The following is a 22,353-nucleotide window of genomic DNA, read 5'->3' on the forward strand; positions in this document are numbered from 1 at the left end:
ATGCCATCTGTCCTATCATATAATCTTTGATAACAAAATGAAAGTTCATAAGAATAAACACATAATCTTTTATTTATCTCTATAATTAAGGAGCATGCGATCAGATTGATCAAAGTAAGAACACAGAGAATGAGAACCAATAAAGGGAGCGAAACAGGAAACAAAGCCACCCACTAACTTGGAGGAAGAACCCCAATTTCTCATCAGAACAAACAATGTTTTCAAACATCATCAGTAAATTCATTCATCATCATCATCCTCTTAGAGTTTTAGCTTGCGGAGTCCTGTAACGCTCTATCTTCTTCTCGAGCTCATCCTTCTTCGCCCCAATAACCCTGTCCACTTCCTTCCCTTGCTTGTACAACACGAACATCGCCTGCACCTTGAACTCCTGCGCAACATCCTACCATTCTCACCCCCAAAAAAACAAAGAAATAGTTAGTTATTTTTTTAAATTGAGTCCCGATGTCTTTAATCGAGTCCCGAAATTTTTATTTGAGTCCCTGTATTTTTTACGAGTCCCATTTTGTTTTCGGTGAATCTCAATGTTTTTAACAGAGTTCCGATATTTTTATTTGAGTCCTGGTGTGTTTAATTGATTCTCGTTGTTTAAACTAAGTCCCGTTATTTTCAAAAATAAGTTTCTTTTGGCTTTAAAATTGAATCTTTCAATTTAAGCATTTTCAATTTTTAAATCGAGTTTTTCCAAAATTTTCAAAGTTGTTAGAGTCGAGTCGTTTAATTTTTAAAATGAATTTTTACCGAGTCGTCTTACCGAGTCTGGGTCCTTCCAATTTCCGGGAATCAAGCGTTACTAAATTGGGTTTCTCATTTTGAGTATAAAATTGGACAACAAAGGTGCAACGAGAAAAAAAAAATACAATGTTGACATTTTGAGTCTGATCCCTGTTTTGATACTGATAAAGTACAAGTATCTTATGTGTGCATTTAGTATGTGAATAGGTCTACATGTCTGCACGGATATAAGATACAAGAGAAATGGAAGCCAAGACAGATTTTCAAGCCTACATATAATTTGGCGTATTCCATGAAGAGAATAGCAAAAGAAGAAGACATTTATTTCTTATTGTATTGCATTTATTTTTTATCATTTGGTCTGTAATAATGCATACATCTTGCATGAATGTTCTAATCGTACTTCAAAAGGTTAGTGGTGATTCCATCACACATTGTTTTCCACGAAAAAATCTTTTTCAAAATCACACATCCATTCTCCCCAGTTCGCAGCTGCATCCATTTTTGCTAGAGTGGTTCTCTGGCAGGGTTCGGGACGTTGTGACGACGAGCAAAGAATTTAAAATTTGAACTTAATTAAATTTGTATAAATATAGATAAAACCCAATACTATTTTGTATAACGCCTTATCTAAATCCAAACAAATCCAAATATATTGTGCCAATCCCAAACTTTTGGACATGAGATCAAGTATTTTATTTTATTTTTTTTATTTTTACATTCGACCACGTATAATTAAGCATTTTTTATCTCATGCTTTAATTAAGAAACATAATTATCGATTTCTTTATTACAACATTAAATTTATGGCGCATAAGCCATTGAATGATGCATGTTAGATAAATGTAGCTAGCAACCAAAATTTTGTATAAAGCCTTATTTATTACTATTATTATTATTATTATTGATTCCAAGAAAAGAATCTCTCCTTCTATGGCCCACAAGAGATCCCTCTCCCTCTCTTTCACCCTCTTGCAAAATTGCCCTTTCTCTTCCTTATGCTTTCAGAGTAAGGGATTTTCTTGTGCAAGCCAATGTTGAATTGATTGTTTTAGATCAAAGGAAAATCCTTTCATCTATGAAAAGACAAGATGAGGGAGATCTTGTGCTTGCTCGTGATTGAGAATATGTCTCCTGCAATATGTGAGTTAGATTTTCCAAAATAGGTTGCGGTTTAGTTCACCAAAGGATTGTTTGCTTTCAGTCGTTTGCAAAAAGACTTTAGATATGTTCGATTGGATATCACGAAGCTTTGGATGTCGATTAAATAGATGAAAGTGGGTAAGTATTTGGATTTAGGGTCAGGGTGGATTGTAGGAATAAGATAGGAAAATGCCGCAATACTAAAAAATGTTTCGAGGCATGTTATAATGTCGTTTTCCTTAAAACGTTATTTGCCCCCACCATATTGGTGTGTATTGAGTTAGTAAATATGTTTCTAGGATACAATGAAACTCAGAATATAATCTGACATCAATTTGCATTATATACAAATGCAAACTGATCACAACACCCTTAGAATAATCTGAACAAATTTTCCATAATTCTATTTCTACAAATAATAGAATCTAGATTTGAAAAAGATATAATTTGTGGAAGCTTTTTGTAAGAAAGATAATGAGAAAATGATGAATTTTTTGTGTTTTTCGTGGAGTTAATTTTGTCTTTATATAAACAAAATTATGTCTTTTCTGAAATGTTGCATCTGTTCAAATCGTGACACGGATTCAACCTAGTCGCACTCGGCGTCGACCTAGTCGAGACTCTCGGGATTTCATGTTCAGTCGATGGCATCGCCGACTAGGTCACACCTGGTCTCCTCACTTGGTCGCGCCACTTGATCTTAAAAAATATAAGATTAATTTTTAACCATCTAATTTCGATTTCGCAACGATGCAAAGTGTTAAGTACTTGTGCGCCAACTAAATGAGCCCTACAGCCCACGGCACGCGCGCGCACGTGTGCAGACAGTGTGTCGCACCGTCCTAGGGTGCAATAGAGTGCACACTAGAACTTTCTCTTAACTAATTTTAAGAGATTATTCCACCTTTCTCTTTAGCAACAAGTAAATACTGCTAGAATTGAACCATGTGAGAATTTACCTCTAAATCTCCATCTTTTTTCACCTTTTTCCCTTGAACTCCAAGTTTATCTGAACGCAAATATTAATGAAAATTTGGTCACAATTCAATGTAGAACTTTCATAATATGAGATATGTTAAATTTAAACTCTTACCTTGGTTCACTGCGATAACTTTCACGGGGAACCCCACCCTACTATCCTTAATACCAAGGATGGAGTCGTTCTAGAGTTGATTTTTCCTTTCTACAGGCAAGTTTTGATGATTTTATTGGCTCTATTTTTGAGAGATGTATTCATTTAAGTTCGAAATTTTTAGTTGAACGTTTCAAAATCGAAGTTTTAGGGGTATAGAAAGAGATATAGGATGAGAGACTTGTGCGAGTCGAGTCGAGCGCAGGCCCCCAATTGAAAAGAAAAAATATGCTGCCATTGATAGGGAATATGTGTAAGTCGGAATATGGAGAAGACTTTTGGTCATGTAAATTATAGTTTTTTGTTGTACATTCTTAGAATAATAGGTTATAATTATTTTTAATTTTAGTATAATATTTTAAATTTGTATTATTTCAAAATTTTATTATTTTAATTATTACAATGTTATTTGATTTAAAGATGAAAATGAGTATTTTTCATGAAGTTATAAACTTATTTTTGTTTTAGAAATATCACGAGGTTGTTTGGTATCGCTGTAAAAATTTATGAAAATAAAAATAAGAAACAAAACCTGAAAACCAAAATTAGAATTCAAAAACCAAAAACGAGCAATTATTTTTTCAATATTTTTATGACTAAAATAAATTAAAAACTTGATTAAAAAAATTCTCATTTTTTCTATTGAATCAAATAACAATTTCAAATATGATTAAAATAATTAAAGTACAAAGTAATAGAGATAAAAATGTTATAATAAAAATAAAAAATTATTATAACTATTGTACTTAATTATTATATTTAAAAATTCTCTTTATATGAACAATCTTATTTTATATGACAATTGAAATATAATAAAAATATTTTCTACATGATTTTTATCACTTTTTAATTTTTTGTTAAATTCATGGGCATTTTTGTTTTAATTATATTTTAAATTATTATAATCATTTAATTTTAATTTTAATTTTAATTCTAAAGTATATTTAAAATGAATGATTTAATGAAAAAAAAAAAGTTAATGCTGGCTACTAAAATATTTTGCAACAAATAGCCAAAATAATATTATATTGGAACCAACACTGGAAGTCATTTCCTATTCTTCAAAGTGAAAGAACTTGTTCTTTTCCTGTCCTCGCAATAAAGAGATTCCAAAGTAAACATACTTTATTTATGTCTATGCACTGAGGGTAAAATATTTTCAAATGAAAATAACAAAATATAATTTTCCAATTTTGCCGAACTTGCTAAAAACTAATAACAAATTAAAAAAAACTCAAACGAATTCTAATTTTTTTTAAAAAAAACAATAATTATAGTTGTTCATGGTTATAGATTCGACATTTTTGGAGCACCGGTAGCCATCGATGACTGGTTGCAAAGATTGTTCTAACTAAAATGCTTGGAATAATTCTACCTCTAATATTATTAGAGTAGCTTTTTAAATATTACCTAAACCTAAAATAATGTCTTTTGTACTTGTCAGAATCTCTAGTGGCCGGTTCGGAATTGATTCTAAAATAACACATTTCATCAAGTGGTGCAACTTTTGCTATCATCCAAAAATTTTATTCTAAAGGCATCAGAGAAATTATTTTCCCAAAATCAATCTATTGTGTTATCATTCTTGGTGGAATCTCAAATCAAAGGAATTGACAATTGAAATATAATAAAAATATTTTTTACATGATTTTTATCACTTTTTAATTTTTTTTTTTTAATTCATGGGGATTTTTATTTTAATTATATTTTAAATTAATATAATCATTTAATTTTAATTTTAATTCTAAAGTATATGTAAAATGAATGATTTGATGAAAAAAAAAAAAAAGTTAATGCTAGCTACTAAAATATTTTGCAACAAATAGCCAAAATAATTTAAAATCATAAAATCTACTTTTAAATTTTTTTCGCAAATGGCTAAAGATCGTCAACAAATATAAAAAATCCACAACGTAAACAAATGTATTTTTATAATTTGTTTTTTCATTGTTCATAAACGAAATTGTTAACCTTATGGGTCATATCCCGTTTTGATTATGACAAATACTTTGGTATCTAATGTCTGTCAAATTTGTGTGCAGGTTCATATTGACGAAATCATTTAATGACATATGAAGATTTGAAAAATAAAGACCCTGAAGATTCATTCATTGTAATTTATATTATGTTCATTTCGGATTTGTAATAGTTAAATAGAAGAGGTTTGTAATAATCTGCATATCATGTATGTAGGAACTACAAGCTCAAAGGCCTTAGAACGACCCTAGGTCCGTACACATCCTTGGAAATCAAATGACCTTAGACTTCGGTCGATCGACGCCAGGTTTTTTAGGCAAAGTTAAAATGCCTAAAATCTTAGAATGATCCTAGGTTCTTGCACTTACATATAAGATTGTCCCCAAAATCACATATATTATCAAGGGAATTCATTGAAGTAAAACTAGACTTATAAGGCAAATGTGTGAAGTTTCGGACGACCGAACTCCTAGTGTTCAAAACACTTCGGGCGATCGAACGTTTGACCAATCAGAGTGTTGACTTGGTTTCAGGCGACCGAATCATTACTCTGACTTTTCCCACCAACTCAGTAGCCTGAATTTCATATTCAAATTTGCCTCGAGCTACCGAACTCAGGATTGGGCAACTGAACCGTGATCTTTGGAAATCACCTTCAGTTCAACAGACCAAACCCTTCTCACGTGACCGAACTTTAAAAATCACCTTTTTCCATTGAGTTTGTTCGGGCGATCGAACCATGGTTCAACCACTCGAAACTCTCGGGTTAGTAAATTTTTAATCGAGGTAATTTGGAGTAAAAAACAGGTTAATTTCTTAAACATAATTAAAATACATTTTAAAATTACCTTTAAGTCCCTAACGATCATAATTTACCCCTTCTCTATATATATGATTTCATTTGTCAAAATTAGTGGGGATTAACATTGTGATTAAGAAAAATTCTCTCTTAAATTTCCCAAGCCTATTTTTCATATACTACTTCTATACATTCTTTTACATCAAATTTTTTGAAAAACCAAGTTTGGTGAGAGTGCCTAGAGTGTTTAGACTCAATCCAATATTACTCAAACACATATAGTATTTCTTGTTGATTGAGTGTTTGGACTAAAGTTCTCCACTGATTTAATTTAATAAGTGTGGTGTGTGGAGAACTTTGTGAGTTGTAGGTTTTTACATCAATATTGCAAGATACCCTAGCCTATAATTTTTGTTGTGGAAAAATATTTTTACAAGCTTTTTCAAACATCTCTTGTGTTAAGTATTTTGAGAAAATATTTTTGAGATTGTTTGATTACTCTTGTTAACATCTTTGAAACCCTAAGTTTTAAGCTATTATTATGTATGTACAGTTTCACAGAAACAGGGAATATATGTATATCTATATTAAAAGTATTATATATAGAAACCTAAAATATAGATATGTTAAGAAACATGGGAAATGTGGTGGTTATCTTATTTGTACTATATTTACATGTAGGCCTGACAAGGCTTAAAACCTTGTTATCTTGTTTTGATGTTAACAAATAAGTGAAATTTAATGTATTTGTGTGAGTAATGTTGTTTCAGGGCTCATATATGAGAAAGCAAAGGTCAAAGTGCTCAAGAGGATCAAATGAAGCTTAAAAGAGTCCAAGCATGGATTTAAAGATGATATATTAAACCTTGAAGAATATGAAGACATGAATGAGTTGTTGAAAGCCAAGGCATATTAAAATCCAAAGAGTCAAAGAAAAGCAAAGTGAGAAAGCTCAAAGAATATGAAAGCTTGAAGCTTGAAGAAACAAAACATGAAGACTCAAAAACCTAGAATGAGAAAAGTTTTAGAAGTTTTCATGTAAGTACTTTAAATGTTTAAAATATCATTTGCAATATTTTGAAACTCTTAGGTTAACTTCTTGGACCTAAATACCTTTAAAAATATCTGTAGAATAATTTTATAAAGTCAAAAATTATTTTAAAAAGGTTAGAGTCATTTTTGGAATAAAAGGCATCAAAAAGAGTTTTTCCATTTGCTGTCAGTTTTTATACAGCTGCATTGAAGTGAATTTTTCTCTATCAAAACCTCATTATTTTAAAAAGTATTCAACATAAAAGTTTTAGGATTTTCTCTTAGCTTTCATTTGACACAAATAACACCTAATTTGGAGTTATACATAAAATGTTATGGCTAAAACACTGAAGCGGGGTCACTTCTGTCAGACAGCTGAACACTGTTCACGGGAGGGACTTCAGATGACTGAACAACTGACTTCAGTCGACTGAAGAATAAGTTCAGCTGACTGAAGTATTTCCAGAATAGGCAAAAAGTTGCATCAGTGAGTTCAGTAGACTGAACTTGTGAATTCAGTCAACTGAACTTGCGACATCAGTCATCTGAACTATAACTTCAGTTGACTGACCCTGTATCCAATTCAATTTTTTAAGGGTTTAAGAAACTTCAGTTGACTGACCATGACACTTCAGTCAACTGAACTCTGTTCAACGGGAAAATTTTTTAAATTCTAATGTTTTAAAATATAGCCATTTGAGCTTCAAACTTTCTAAAATTTTGGGAAACATTTAAAAGAAACTTTTGCAACATGGAAATAAGTTTGAAAGCTTATAAATACATGGTTTTGCAAATTAAAACTCAATCAAGAATTGAAAAATCTGCTTATAAAGCTGAAAGTATTCTCGTTCTTCCAAAGCTCACTTGTTCACTCATTGAAAAATTATTTTGCTGAGAATTCTGAAGAGCTGATCCTTCTTTCTCTGAGTTCCTACTGTTAATCCTCTTCTAAAAACTTAATTCAATTATGTCAAATAGAATTTTCCTAAGGTCTCATCGATGAACACAGGGGATTCGTCGACGAGGGTACATGAGGACCTCATCGATGAGGAAACATTTCGTTGATGAGAAAATACCGAGCGGCTGTTTTTTGAATTTTGAATTTCGTCAACGAGGAGGTGGTATTCGTCGACGAACCTCCTTCTGGACCTCATTGACGAGATAACGTGACTCATCGACGAAGGCCGCAATATAAATAGCTCTAAACTGGGTTTAATCGCAGAACTTTTAGCAAGAATTTTCCTCTCTCTCTCTCTCTCCTACAATATCCCCTCCAACTCTGTTCGATTTCGGGCCGAATTTCTACCGGTACGACGATTTGAAGCCACCCTGACGCTCCTGGAGAAGTTCTCTGCATATCTGCTGGAGTGGATCGTCGGTGGAACTACATTGAAATTCATCTCTAAATCAAGGTAAGACTTTTTATTCGAAATTTGGTCTTTCCACAGTTGAAGGAAATGATGTACTCGAATAAATACTGAAGTTTAGTTATGCAAGTTATCATTTTAAGGATACTACTCGGGGTTTCCTACGGGTGTAAGACCAGTATTATAGAGGGGTTTCAAAGAAAAGCCATCAAAACTCATCAACAAAGCATATACAAGAGCTAAATGCCATCTGTCCTATCTTATAATCTTTGATAACAAAATGGAAATTCATAAGAATAAACACACAATCTTTTATTTATCTCTATAATTAAGGAGCATGCGATCAAATTGATCAAAGTAAGAACACAGAGAATGAGAACCAATAAAGGGAGGGAAACAGGAAACAAAGCCACTCACTAACTTGGAGGAAGAACCCCAATTTCTCATCAGAACAAACAATGTTTTCAAACATCATCAGTAAATTCATTCATCATCGTCATCCTCTTAGAGTTTTAGCTTGCGGAGTCCTGTAACGCTCTATCTTCTTCTCGAGCTCATCCTTCTTCGCCTCGATAACCCTGTCCACTTCCTTCCCTTGCTTGTACAACACGAACGTGGGCATCGCGTACACCTTGGACTCCTGCACAACATCCTACCATTCTCGCCCCCAAAAAAACAAAGAAATCGTTAGTTATTTTTTTAAATTAAGTCCCGGTGTCTTTAATCGAGTCCCGAAATTTTTATTTGAGTCCCTGTATTTTTTACGAGTCCCATTTTGTTTTCGGTGAATCCCAATGTTTTTAACAGAGTCCCGGTATTTTTATTCGAGTCCTGGTGTGTTTAATTGATTCTCGTTATTTAAACTAAGTCCCGTTATTTTCAAAAATAAGTTTCTTTTGGCTTTGAAATTAAATCTTTCAATTTAAGCATTTTCAATTTTTAAATCGAGTTTTTCCAAAATTTTCAAAGTTGTCAGAGTCGAGTCGTTTAATTTTTAAAATGAATTTTTACCGAGTCGTCTTATCGAGTCTGGTTCTTTCCAATTTCCGGGAATCAAGCGTTACTAAATTGGGTTTCTCATTTTGAGTATAAAATTGGACAACAAAGGTGCAACGAGAAAAAAAAAAAAATACAATGTTGACATTTTGAGTCTGATCCCTGTTTTGATACTGATAAAGTACAAGTATCTTATGTGTGCATTTAGTATGTGAATAGGTCTACATGTCTGCACGGATATAAGATACAAGAGAAATGGAAGCCAAGACAGATCTTCAAGCCTACATATAACTTGGCGCATTCCATAAAGAGAAGAGCAAAAGAAGAAGACATTTATTTCTTATTGTATTGCATTTATTTTTTATCATTTGGTCTGTAATAATGCATACATCTTACATGAATGTTCTAATCGTACTTCAAAAGGTTAGTGGTGATTCCATCACACATTGTTTTCCATGAAAAAATCTTTTTCAAAATCACACATCCATTCTCCCCAGTTCGCAGCTGCATCCATTTTTGCCAGAGTGGTTCTCTGGCAGGGTTCGGGATGTTACGACGAGCAAAGAATTTAAAATTTGAACTTAATTAAATTTCTACAAATATAGATAAAACCCAATACTATTTTGTATAATGCCTTATCTAAATCCAAACAAATCCAAATATATTGTGCCAATCCCAAACTTTTGGACATGAGATCAAGTATTTTATTTTATTTTTTTATTTTTACATTCGACCACGTATAATTAAGCATTTTTTATCTCATGCTTTAATTAAGAAACATAATTATCGATTTCTTTATTACAACATTAAATTTATGGCGCATAAGCCATTGAATGATGCATGTTAGATAAATGTAGCTAGCAACCAAAATTTTGTATAAAGCCTTATTTATTACTATTATTATTATTATTATTGATTCCAAGAAAAGAATCTCTCCTTCTATGGCCCACAAGAGATCCCTCTCCCTCTCTTTCACCCTCTTGCAAAATTGCCCTTTCTCTTCCTTATGCTTTCAGAGTAAGGGATTTTCTTGTGCAAGCCAATGTTGAATTGATTGTTTTAGATCAAAGGAAAATCCTTTCATCTATGAATAGACAAAATGAGGGAGATCTTGTGCTTGCTCGTGATTGAGAATATGTCTCCTGCAATATGTGAGTTAGATTTTCCAAAATAGGTTGCGGTTTAGTTCACCAAAGGATTGTTTGCTTTCAGTCGTTTGCAAAAAGACTTTAGATATGTTCGATTGGATATCACGAAGCTTTGGATGTCGATTAAATAGATGAAAGTGGGTAAGTATTTGGATTTAGGGTCAGGGTGGATTGTAGGAATAAGATAGGAAAATGCCGCAATACTAAAAAATGTTTCGAGGCATGTTATAATGTCGTTTTCCTTAAAACGTTATTTGCCCCCATATTGGTGTGTATTGAGTTAGTAAATATGTTTCTAGGATACAATGAAACTCAGAATATAATCTGACATCAATTTGCATTATATACAAATGAAAACTGATCACAACACCCTTAGAATAATCTGAACAAATTTTCCATAATTCTATTTCTACAAATAATAGAATCTAGATTTGAAAAAGATATAATTTGTGGAAGCTTTTTGTAAGAAAGATAATGAGAAAATGATGAATTTTTTGTGTTTTTCGTGGAGTTAATATCGTCTTTATATAAACAAAATTATGTCTTTTCTGAAATGTTGCATCTGTTCAAATCGTGACACGGATTCAACCTAGTCGCACTCGGCGTCGACCTAGTCGAGACTCTCGGGATTTCATGTTCTGTCGATGGCATCGTTGACCAGGTCACACCTGGTCTCCTCCCTTGGTCACGCCACTTGGTCTTGAAAAATATAAGATTAATTTTTAACCATCTAATTATGATTTCGCAAGGATGCAAAGTGCTAAGTACTTGTGCGCTAACTAAATGCGCCCTACAGCCCACGGCACGCGCACGCGCGTGTGCAGACGGTGTGTCGCACCGTCCTAGGGTGCAATAGAGTGCACCCTAGAACTTTCTCTTAACTAATTTTAAGATATTATTCCACCTTTCTCTTTAGCAACAAGTAAATACTGCTAGAATTGAACCATGTGAGAATTTACCTCTAAATCTCCATCTTTTTTCACCTTTTTCCCTTGAACTCCAAGTTTATCTGAACGCAAATATTAATGAAAATTTGGTCACAATTCAATGTAGAACTTTCATAATATGAGATATGTTAAATTTAAACTCTTACCTTGGTTCACTGCGATAACTTTCACGGGGAACCCCACCCTACTATCCTTAATACCAAGGATGGAGTCGTTCTAGAGTTGATTTTTCCTTTCTACAGGCAAGTTTTGATGATTTTATTGGCTCTATTTTTGAGAGATGTATTCATTTAAGTTCGAAATTTTTAGTTGAACGTTTCAAAATCGAAGTTTTAGGGGTATAGAAAGAGATATAGGATGAGAGACTTGTGCGAGTCGAGTCGAGCGCAGGCCCCCAATTGAAAAGAAAAAATATGCTGCCATTGATAGGGAATATGTGTAAGTCGGAATATGGAGAAGACTTTTGGTCATGTAAATTATAGTTTTTTGTTGTACATTCTTAGAATAATAGGTTATAATTATTTTTAATTTTAGTATAATATTTTAAATTTGTATTATTTCAAAATTTTATTATTTTAATTATTACAATGTTATTTGATTTAAAGATGAAAATGAGTATTTTTCATGAAGTTATAAACTTATTTTTGTTTTAGAAATATCACGAGGTTGTTTGGTATCGCTGTAAAAATTTATGAAAATAAAAATAAGAAACAAAACCTGAAAAACCAGAATTAGAATTCAAAAACCAAAAACGAGCAATTATTTTTTCAATATTTTTATGACTAAAATAAATTAAAAACTTGATTAAAAAAATTCTCATTTTTTCTATTGAATCAAATAACAATTTCAAATATGATTAAAATAATTAAAGTACAAAGTAATAGAGATAAAAATGTTATAATAAAAATAAAAAATTATTATAACTATTGTACTTAATTATTATATTTAAAAATTCTCTTTATATGAACAATCTTATTTTATATGACAATTGAAATATAATAAAAATATTTTCTACATGATTTTTATCACTTTTTAATTTTTTGTTAAATTCATGGGCATTTTTGTTTTAATTATATTTTAAATTATTATAATCATTTAATTTTAATTTTAATTTTAATTCTAAAGTATATGTAAAATGAATGATTTAATGAAAAAAAAAAAGGTTAATGCTGGCTACTAAAATATTTTGCAACAAATAGCCAAAATAATATTATATTCGAACCAACACTGGAAGTCATTTCCTATTCTTCAAAGTGAAAGAACTTGTTCTTTTCCTGTCCTTGCAATAAAGAGATTCCAAAGTAAACATACTTTATTTATGTCTGAGGGTAAAATATTTTCAAATGAAAATAACAAAATATAATTTTCCATTTTTGCCGAACTTGCTAAAAACTAATAACAAATTAAAAAAACATCAAACGAAGTCTAATTTTTTTTAAAAAAAACAATAATTATAGTTGTTCATGGTTATAGATTCGACATTTTTGGAGCACCAGTAGCCATCGATGACTCGTTGCAAAGATTGTTCTAACTAAAATGCTTGGAATAATTCTACCTCTAATATGTCTCTAGTGGCCGGTTCGGAATTGATTCTAAAATAACACATTTCATCAAGTGGTGCAACTTTTGCTATCATCCAAAAATTTTATCTTGAAGGCATCAGAGAAATTATTTTCCCAAAATCAATCTATTGTGTTATCATTCTTGGTGGAATCTCAAATCAAAGGAATTGACAATTGAAGTATAATAAAAATATTTTTTACATGATTTTTATCGCTTTTTAATTTTTTTTTTTATAAATTCCTGGGCATTTTTATTTTAATTATATTTTAAATTAATATAATCATTTAATTTTTATTTTAATTCTAAAGTATATGTAAAATGAATGATTTAATGAAAAAAAAAAAAAGTTAATGCTGGCTACTAAAATATTTTGCAACAAATAGCCAAAATAATTTAAAATCATAAAATCTACTTTTAAATTTTTTTCGCAAATGGGTAAATATCGTCAACAAATATAAAAAATTCACAACGTAAACAAATGTATTTTTATAATTTGTTTTTTCATTGTTCATAAACGAAATTGTTGACCTTATGGGTCATATCCCGTTTTAATTATGACAAATACTTTGGTATCTAATGTCTGTCAAATTTGTGTGCAGGTTCATATTGACGAAATCATTTAATGACATGTGAAGATTTGAAAAATAAAGACCCTGGAGATTCATTCATTGTAATTTATATTATGTTCATTTCGGATTTGTAATAGTTAAATAAAGACCCTGAAGATTCATTCATCTAATGACATGTTATTCTGTGAATGCTGCGCATGATTTAATTTTCACCAATTTTATTTATCTGCGCATTTGACTTTATGAGTATATAGATAGACCCTGAGTTGAGTATTACTGCTGTTGATTTGAACATACCTAAGAAGAAAATTTTAAATACCCAATTCACTCCCCCTTTTGGGAATACACCAAGGCTAACAATTGATATCAGAGTTTCGTGGCATTGACTTAATCGTTTTTACTAAAGATCGAGATGACTATGTTATTCTGTGAATGTTGGCTAAAATATTTTGCAACAAATAGCCAAAATAATTAAAAATCATAAAATCTACTGTCTAATTTTTTCGCAAATGCCTAAAGATCGTCAACGAATATAAAAAATCCACAACGTAAACAAATGTACTTTCATAATTTGTTTCTTCACTGTTCATAAATGAAACAAAATATCGAAAAAAATAATAATACCAAATAGGCCTTAATCAAACAAATTACTGGTTTCTATTTTAATTTTTGATTTACATTTTTATAAATTTTAACAATGATACCAAACAAACTCTAAGCTAATTTTAGGTTACATTTAGGAAAAAGTTAATAAAAATTGATTAGTTAACTAAAAAAATATGTTGTTACCATAAATTAAATAACAATGTTAAACTTTTTAAAAATTCTTAACAAATTCTCAAATTTCATGCAACCGTAGTAATTTGAATTTGACTTAAATTTAAATATAATCAAGATAAGTTGAGCTCAGGTTATTCACAAACATGTTTTGATCATTTGCACAACCAAACTTAGGACTTCCAAATTTAGAGCCATCTTCCCTTTAGGGTTTACATTGTAGGGGATTTTTGTAACATGTGCAATGACCAAATAATTTCAAGTTCAAAAATCGTAGAACACATCATTAAGCTCAAGACTGCAGTAAACCTTGCTAATCGATAAATGGTTGTTTTCATCAATCAAAAGGAAGCAACATTGCCCACCTAGGCCAAACTCAAGTGGTAAGGGCGAACTTGTAACTTTGGAGACCCCAAGGTCACATGTTCGATTTTTCCTTGAGACATTACACCAGTGAATTACCAGAGGTCCATCAATAGTCACCCCCTGAGTTTAGTGTCACAACATAGTGTACAATGTAGTGGTGGTTGAAATCCTCGAATTATCAAAAAAGAAAAGGAAGCAACATTGATCTATTAAGAAAAGAAAAGACGTAAAATCTCAATGCATCATAATAACCACTTAGATAAGCATAGTGTTAGAACCTTAAATTTGTAATTATGTGAAATTGGGCGGTCCTCCAAAATGCAGTGTCAGCAATAATGATATAATTGAGTGCAGTAATCATGCTTGGTATGTGGTTGGGCTTATCAATTATCTGAATTGGAGTTTACAATTGAATGTATGTTAAATACAATTTGATTATAAAATAAGATTAAACCTATACAATACATATGTAAATATAATATAAATACTGCTTACAAATGAAAAAGCAAGAAAACAAAAAAACAAAAAAGTTAGATTTAGTTAGGTTCTCTTGCATTTGAATTAAGTATTATGAAAATTTAAACTCAATTTATGCTACTCAAATAGTTTAAGTTCAACTTGAATTCGAATAGAGAGCAAACCTAGGAGCTTTAGTTTAGAAGATCTGCATTCGGGGTTGGGGGCATTAGGAAACTTCAGTAGCACATAAGATGAGTGGTTAATTTCAAGATACTAGAGATGACACATCATTAAGCTCAGGACTAGAAAACACTTCTCATCAACAAATGTGGTTTTCATCAAGTGAAAAATAGAATTAACCTACTAATAAAGAATAGACAAAATCTTGAATTCAGCAAGACAAAACAGTCCAGTAAAAAAATCACTCAGCACTGTCTTAAGAGCATAGACTTCGAATCTTAACCTAAATGCAGTGTCAAACCCTAAAATCCAGCCATAGCCCCTAACAAGCACATAAAGCTTTATAACTAAGCTTTGCTTCTAGAACAGGAAAGTTCATTGAGCCATGCCTCATGATACACTTCAAAATAGTATCACCATTTGGGGCAGTTTTACATTCCTCTCAAGATCTGATAAAAAACCAGTCCAAGCAAGCCCACAATCACACTTTCTGGCAAATCCTGGCAGCAATAACTTTCAAATTGAGATTAAACCTCGGTACTTACGAGCTAAGTACAAAAGTGTTATGAATCAGCAATGTAAGTGAAAGAAGAAAAGATTGGGAAAAAATATTTCTTTCATAATTTTGTTCTTACAAACAATCCAATATATAATACAATAACCTATTCTAATCAAGAAAACAATTTCCTATTGAATAATATCAAATCCCCCATAATTACCCACTTTCCTAATTTGTATTTTATTTACAAAGACATTCTGGGTTGACATTTTAACACTCCCCCTCAAGTTGGATCATAAATATTAATCATCTCCAACTTGCTAATAAGATCATCAAAACTCTGTCGTCCCAAGCCTTTAGTGAAGATATCTGCAGTTTGTTCCTTGGTTGGTACATAAGTCATACATATAATTCCTTCTTCAATTTTTTCTTTGATGAAGTGTCTGTCTACCTCCACATGTTTAGTCCTGTCATGTTGGACTGGATTAAGAGAGATGCTAATAGCTGCCTTATTGTCACTGTAGAGTTTGATAGGAAGGTTCACCGGTACCCGTAATTCCTCCAATAGTTTTCGTAACCACAATCCTTCACAAATCCCTTGAGCGACTGCCCTGAATTCAGCTTCAGCACTACTACGAGCCACCACATTCTGTTTTTTGCTTCTCCAAGTCACGAGATTTTCCCAAACGAATGTACAATATCCTGTGGTGGACCTTCTATCTTCCATTGATCCTGCCCAATTTGCATCTGTAAAGATTTCTATTTCCTTGCTTTCACATTTCTTAAAGAAGAGTCCTTTTCCTGGGGATCCCTTGAGATATCTAAGGATCTTGTATACGACATCGAAGTGAACTTCCTTTGGTGAGTGCATGTGTTGACTTACTACACTAACTGCAAATGCAATATCTGGTCTAGTATGTGATAGGTAGATCAGTTTGCCAACCAATCTCTGATACCTCTCCTTTTCTACTGGTTTTCCATAATCTTCAACCCTCTTTACAGTTTCTATCGGGGTTTCGCTGGGTTTGCACCCTAGCATACCAGTTTCAACTAGGAGGTCAGTAACATACTTTCGCTAAGAAACACTAATCCCCTTTTTTGTTCTTGCCACTTCCATGCCCAAGAAATACCATATCTGTCTCAAGTCTTTAACTTCAAATTCAGTAGCCAGAACCTTTTTCAATCTTCCCATTTCTACAGTTAGAATTATATCATCAACATACACTATTAAAATTGTTTTCTTACCTCCTTCAGACTGTTGGAAGAATAGTGTATGGTCTGATTGCCCTTGTCGATACCCTTGATTCTTTAGTACCTTTGTGAATCTGTCGAACCACGCTCTCGGAGATTGTTTGAGGCCATATAACGATTTCTTTAGTTTACACACTCTGTTTTCTTCACCTGTTCTACTGAATTTTGGTGGTATAGTCATGTAAACTTCCTCTTCTAATTCTCCATTTAAGAAAGCATTTTTAATATCAAGTTGTTGTAGTGACCAATCTAAATTGGCTGCCAGGGACAAGAGAACCCGAACTGTATTTAAGTTTGCCACTGGTGCAAATGTCTCAGTATAGTCAATGTCGTAGGTCTGTGTAAAGCCTTTTGCCACAAGTCTGGCTTTATATCTTTCAACTGTCCCATCAGATTTACATTTCACTGTGAAAACTCATTTACAACCTACTGGCTTCTTCCCTTTCGGTAGATCTGTCAACTTCCAAGTTCCATTTTTTTCTAGGGCTCGCATTTCTTCCAAGACTGCCTCTCTCCATTCTAGTATTTCTAGAGCTTCCTGAATGTTTTTTGGTACTTTCATCCTATCCAGATTAGAGACAAATGTACGATATCCTGTAGACTAGCTTTTATAAGACATGTACTTCGACCAAGGATATTGAGTACATGACCTGATTTGTTTTCTGATTGCAATAGGTAGATTGATATCATCAGGTGCAGAATTATCAGAGGAAGACTCAATTACCAGATCATGATTGTTCGGAGCCATCACCGCGTCCAACGCTCTTGGTGCCTCAGGTATGAGATTCTCCTTCTCCTTTGTTTTCGGCTTTCTTGAGTAAACCAGTATGTCTGCGTTGTTTTGTTCTCCTGCATCTCCCCCTGAGGGTAAGTGTTCAGTTGTGTTTGGCAAATCGGGAAGTACTGTAATGGAAGACTCAATAGACTCAAAAGATGGGTCAGGGAATGAAGTAACTGGAGTAACCGCAGATTCAATAGTAAACGGATCAAAGAACCGATCTTCACTCCTCCATTTCTCCCCCTGAAGAGAGGGCTTTGAGAAATAAGGAGTGGTTTCAAAAAAGGTGACATCAAGACTAACAAACAGTCATTTTGAGACCGGGTCATAGCATTTGTAGCCTTTTTTGGTAGGTGAATAACCAATGAAAACACATTTAATGGCACGAGAATCCAATTTATCACGATAGTGTGCATGGATATGAACAAAAGCAGTACAGCCAAAAATTTTCAGTGGGAGACTGGAAGGGAGTCAAGAGGTAGGAAAGGTTTCGTGAAATTTCTGCAGAGGGGTGACAAATGAGAGTGCTCGACTTGGCATTCGATTAATGAGATGTGTGGCTGTTAAGATGGCATCGCCCCAAAAATAATGTTTCAAGTGGGTAGTAAACATTAAAGTCCAAGCTACTTCAAGTATATGTCTATTTTTTCGTTTAGCAACTCCATTTTGTTGAGGGGTATCCACACAAGAACTTTGATGAATAATCCCATGATCTTGAAGATAGATTCCCAGGATGGTATTGAAATATTCCGTACCATTATCAGTACGTAGAATTTGAATATGAGTCTGGAACTGTGTATGAATCATGGTATGAAAATTGATAAAAATGGATGAACTTCAATTTTGTCTTTCAGTAAGTAGACCCAACAAAGACGAGTATGGTCATTGATAAAGGTCACAAACCATTTTGTATTGGTGCGATTTAGGGAACGTGAGGGATCCCATACATCACTGTGAAACATAGCAAATGGGTGAGATGGTTTGTATGTAGATGATGGAAAAGAAGTACGACGATGTTTAGCAAGCTCACACACTTCACATTGAAACTCAGAAGCCATTTTATTTGAATAAAGAGAAGGAAACAAACGTTTTAAATATTGAAAATTGGGATGACCCATCCGTGAAAGCCATAACAAAAGTTCACTATTTTTAGAAGTAGATGCAGAATCACAAATTGCAGTATTACATAGTTCACTCAAACTTGCCTCTTCAAAGTAGTAGAGTCCCTCATACGCTTTAGCAGTGCCAATCGTCTTCCCCAATGATAGGTCTTGAAAAACACAATGGGAGGAAACAAATTTAGCGGAACAATTCGAGTCTTTTGTTAACTGACTGATAGATAATAGATTGCAGGATAACTTGGGAACATGTAAGACTGATTGTAAAGTTAAGAAATCAGATATGCGAATACTTCCTTTTCCAGCAACTGATGAGAGAGATCTATCTGCAATTTTTACCTTCAAATTCCCGGCATATGGGGAGTAGGATGAAAAATATTGATACGACCCAGTCATATGATCGGATGCACCCGAATCAATTATCCAAGGGCATTTGTAACAAGATGTGATTTTAAAGCTGACAGATGATTACCTCGAAGAGCCAGAGAACCAGAGGAGGACTGACCCGATGTTTGCATTGATGAAAACATCTTATATAACTGATCCAACTGTTCAAGACTGAAGACACTGCCGGATGGGGTATCATTGTTCTCTCCTTGTGGTCTTTTAGTTGATCCGCCAGTGTTGGCCTGGTACCCGCGATTTTTGTGGTATTGCCTCGGTCTCCAGTCTGCCGGTTTTCCATGAATCTCCCAGCAGGTATTTTTTGAATGACCTTTTTTTCGACAATGTTCACACCATATTTTTCCTCTTTGTGGTCGTTGACTTGGTCCTCCTGGGCCTTTTAATGCAAGGGCTGAGGCATCCGGCCCAGCGTGCAGCCCATCTAATTTTTGGGCGGATCCATGTACAGCTAGGTCCAGCCCAGCGGATTCATTTTGGGGCCACAACATTACCCGTCTTCTGTTCTCCTCCCGCCTGACCTCTGCAAAAACTTCTCAGGTTGAAGGGAGAGGTCGCCGGCCAAGGATCCGTCCCCTCACGTCGTCGAGCTCTCAATTCAGGCCGGCAAGAAACTCGAAGACCCTCTCGTTTTCGAGCCTTCTTCGGTATCGCATGCTATCGCCGGAGCACTCCCACTCTTTGTCGATGCTCAGATCAAGCTCCTGCCAGAGATGACTCATCTCCATGAAATACTCGGTAACCCCTCTCTCGCCTAGCCTCATCTGCCACAATCGGGTCTTGATGTCAAAGATTTGAGAGTAACTTTCGCCATCGGAGTACGTCTCACGTACGGCTTCCCAGACCTCCTTCGCCGTCGGCAAAAACAAATAAATTTTTCCGATTGCTGGTTGCATTGAATTGACGAGCCAAGCCGTGACCATGGAATTTTCAGACCTCCATCTTTGCAAGGCTACGGCGTTGGAAGGATCTGGTTTCCTTCGCTCACCGGTAAGGTAACCAAGCTTTCCTTTTCCCTCAATCACCAGTTTCATGGACTGAGCCTATTCATGGAAACTTTTTCCGTTTAGTTTTTCCGATGAGAGTGGAAATATTGTGTTATCATTCGTACTGCCACCGGACGTAACCTCTGAATCGCCGGTGATGTTTGCAGAGGAGGTAGCATCTCTGCTGTCAATCATTGTTTAGTTGGGTTTCAAAAGCCCTATCTCTGATACCATGAAAAAAGAAAAGGTTGGGAAAAAATATTTCTTTCATAATTTTGTTCTTACGAACAATGCAATAAATAATACAATAACCTATTCTAATCAAGGAAACAATTTCCTATTGAATAATATCAAATCCCCCATAATTACACACTTTCCTAATTTGTATTTTATTTACAAAGATATTCTAGGTTGACATTTTAACAGTAAGGGTTCCGAACGCCGTCACATACTATTGAATAAGCAAATAAAATAAAGAATTTTCTAAATTTTCTGACTGGCATAGGTTGGGATTGCCATGTTCTGTCATGGTGTTTTGAAACCAAAGCAGTTTCTGATAAATCAGCTTCACCCAGAGTCATTTCGAAGTGATTCCTGAGTGTCAATAGCTCTGTGCCGTTACTCTACTGCGCCTTTAGGCGGCAAGCAGATGACAAGATACTTTTAGTGTCAAGATTACAAAGAATCCGCAGTTCCAGCACAGACATCTGAAACTGGAGTTTTCTGTTTGCTTACCCTCAAAGAAAAACCATTAAAACTCATCAACAAAGCATATACAAGAGCTAAATGCCATCCGTCCTATCTTATAATCTTTGATAACAAAATGGAAATATATAAGAATAAACACACAATCTTTTATTGATCTCTATAATTAAGAAGCATGCTATCAGATTGATCAAAGAACACAGAGAATGAGAACCAATAAAGGGAGGGAAACAGGAAACAAAGCCACTCACTAACTTGGAGGAAGAACCCCAATTTCTCATCAGAACAAACAATGTTTTCACACATCATCAGTAAATTCATTCATCATCGTCATCCTCTTAGCGTTTTAAGCCTGCAGAGTCCTGTGACGCTCTATCTTCTTCTCGAGCTCATCCTTCTTCGCCCCGATAACCCTGTCCACTTCCTTCCCTTTCTTGTACAACACGAACGTGGGCATCGCCTGCACCTTGAACTCCTGCGCAACTTCCTACCATTCTCGCCCCCAAAAAAACAAAGAAATGGTCGTCAGACTAAATCTAAACCGTGGAATCCTTAAGATTATCTTCCAGTTGGAGGGTTCGCGGCGAAAGGGAACTGCATACGTACCGAGAGTTCATCAACGTCGATCTTGGCGAACTGAACGTCAGTGAACTTCGCAGACATCGCATTTATTACGGGCTCCATGAACTTGCAGGGTGGACACCACGACGCCGCAAAATCAATCACCATCTTCACGCGGAAAAAGAAAATTTATCATCAGATCCCATGGATGACGCAAAATCCTCAAAATTATTATTTAAAAACGTAGAATTAGGGCAAACCAGTTGGGGTGATTCTTTCAATTCATTGAGGTGGAGCTGCCATCTAGCCGATGAGTGAAATGACAAAACGTGCGACGGCTCTGATGATGACGAAGAAGCATCGGCGGCCGACTCCCCTCCCAACAAAGCGGAGAGAATCCCTCCCATTCTCTCTCTCTCGCTCTCCCTCTCCCTCTCCCTCTCCCTCTCCACTAAACAGCCAAAGAGCGAAAAAATATTAGAGCCTCTATGGTCCGGCCGTTAAAAGCAAGCGAAATAAGTCTTCTCATCCAATCAAAATATTATTTATTTTTATTGAATGAGAGTGACTAATATGAGAATTACGATTACATCTAGAGGACTTATTTTTTCTCACAAAAGAATCTCGAACTTTTCTGACGCAGAAGTTGTGTCCGTATTCTAAACTTTATCTTGATTAGTAAGATCTAGGCAGAAGACGTTGATCCGTAGGGTTGGTATCGCATCAAAGGGTCCGAAGAGCTTGCTGGTGGTTGAAGTTCCTATCGAATGAAAAATAAAAAGTGAGAACCACTTCCTAATGCAATTATTTTTATTTTTCTAATAATAAATTAAATTAAAAAA

At 34.0% G+C, this 22,353-nt stretch overlaps 2 protein-coding genes across 2 annotated transcripts; both read right to left on the minus strand.

The window, feature by feature from the left end:
- Positions 1-253: 253 nt before the first annotated feature.
- Positions 254-20,574, minus strand: LOC131167576 (uncharacterized). Its single transcript, XM_058126375.1, has 3 exons — positions 19,330-20,574; positions 18,774-19,009; positions 254-403 (listed from the first exon to the last, which is right to left on the minus strand). The coding sequence occupies exons 1-3, from the start codon at positions 19,748-19,750 to the stop codon at positions 254-256; spliced, it is 807 nt and encodes a 268-aa protein (XP_057982358.1). The 5' UTR covers positions 19,751-20,574.
- A 503-nt stretch (positions 20,575-21,077) lies between these two features.
- Positions 21,078-22,034, minus strand: LOC131143504 (thioredoxin H2-like). Its single transcript, XM_058091860.1, has 3 exons — positions 21,772-22,034; positions 21,557-21,679; positions 21,078-21,437 (listed from the first exon to the last, which is right to left on the minus strand). The coding sequence occupies exons 1-3, from the start codon at positions 21,916-21,918 to the stop codon at positions 21,297-21,299; spliced, it is 411 nt and encodes a 136-aa protein (XP_057947843.1). The 5' UTR covers positions 21,919-22,034; the 3' UTR covers positions 21,078-21,296.
- Between the last annotated feature and the right edge of the window lie 319 nt (positions 22,035-22,353).

The sequence above is a fragment of the Malania oleifera genome, chromosome 11 (genome assembly GCF_029873635.1).
Source record: "Malania oleifera isolate guangnan ecotype guangnan chromosome 11, ASM2987363v1, whole genome shotgun sequence".
Taxonomy (NCBI): domain Eukaryota; kingdom Viridiplantae; phylum Streptophyta; class Magnoliopsida; order Santalales; family Ximeniaceae; genus Malania; species Malania oleifera.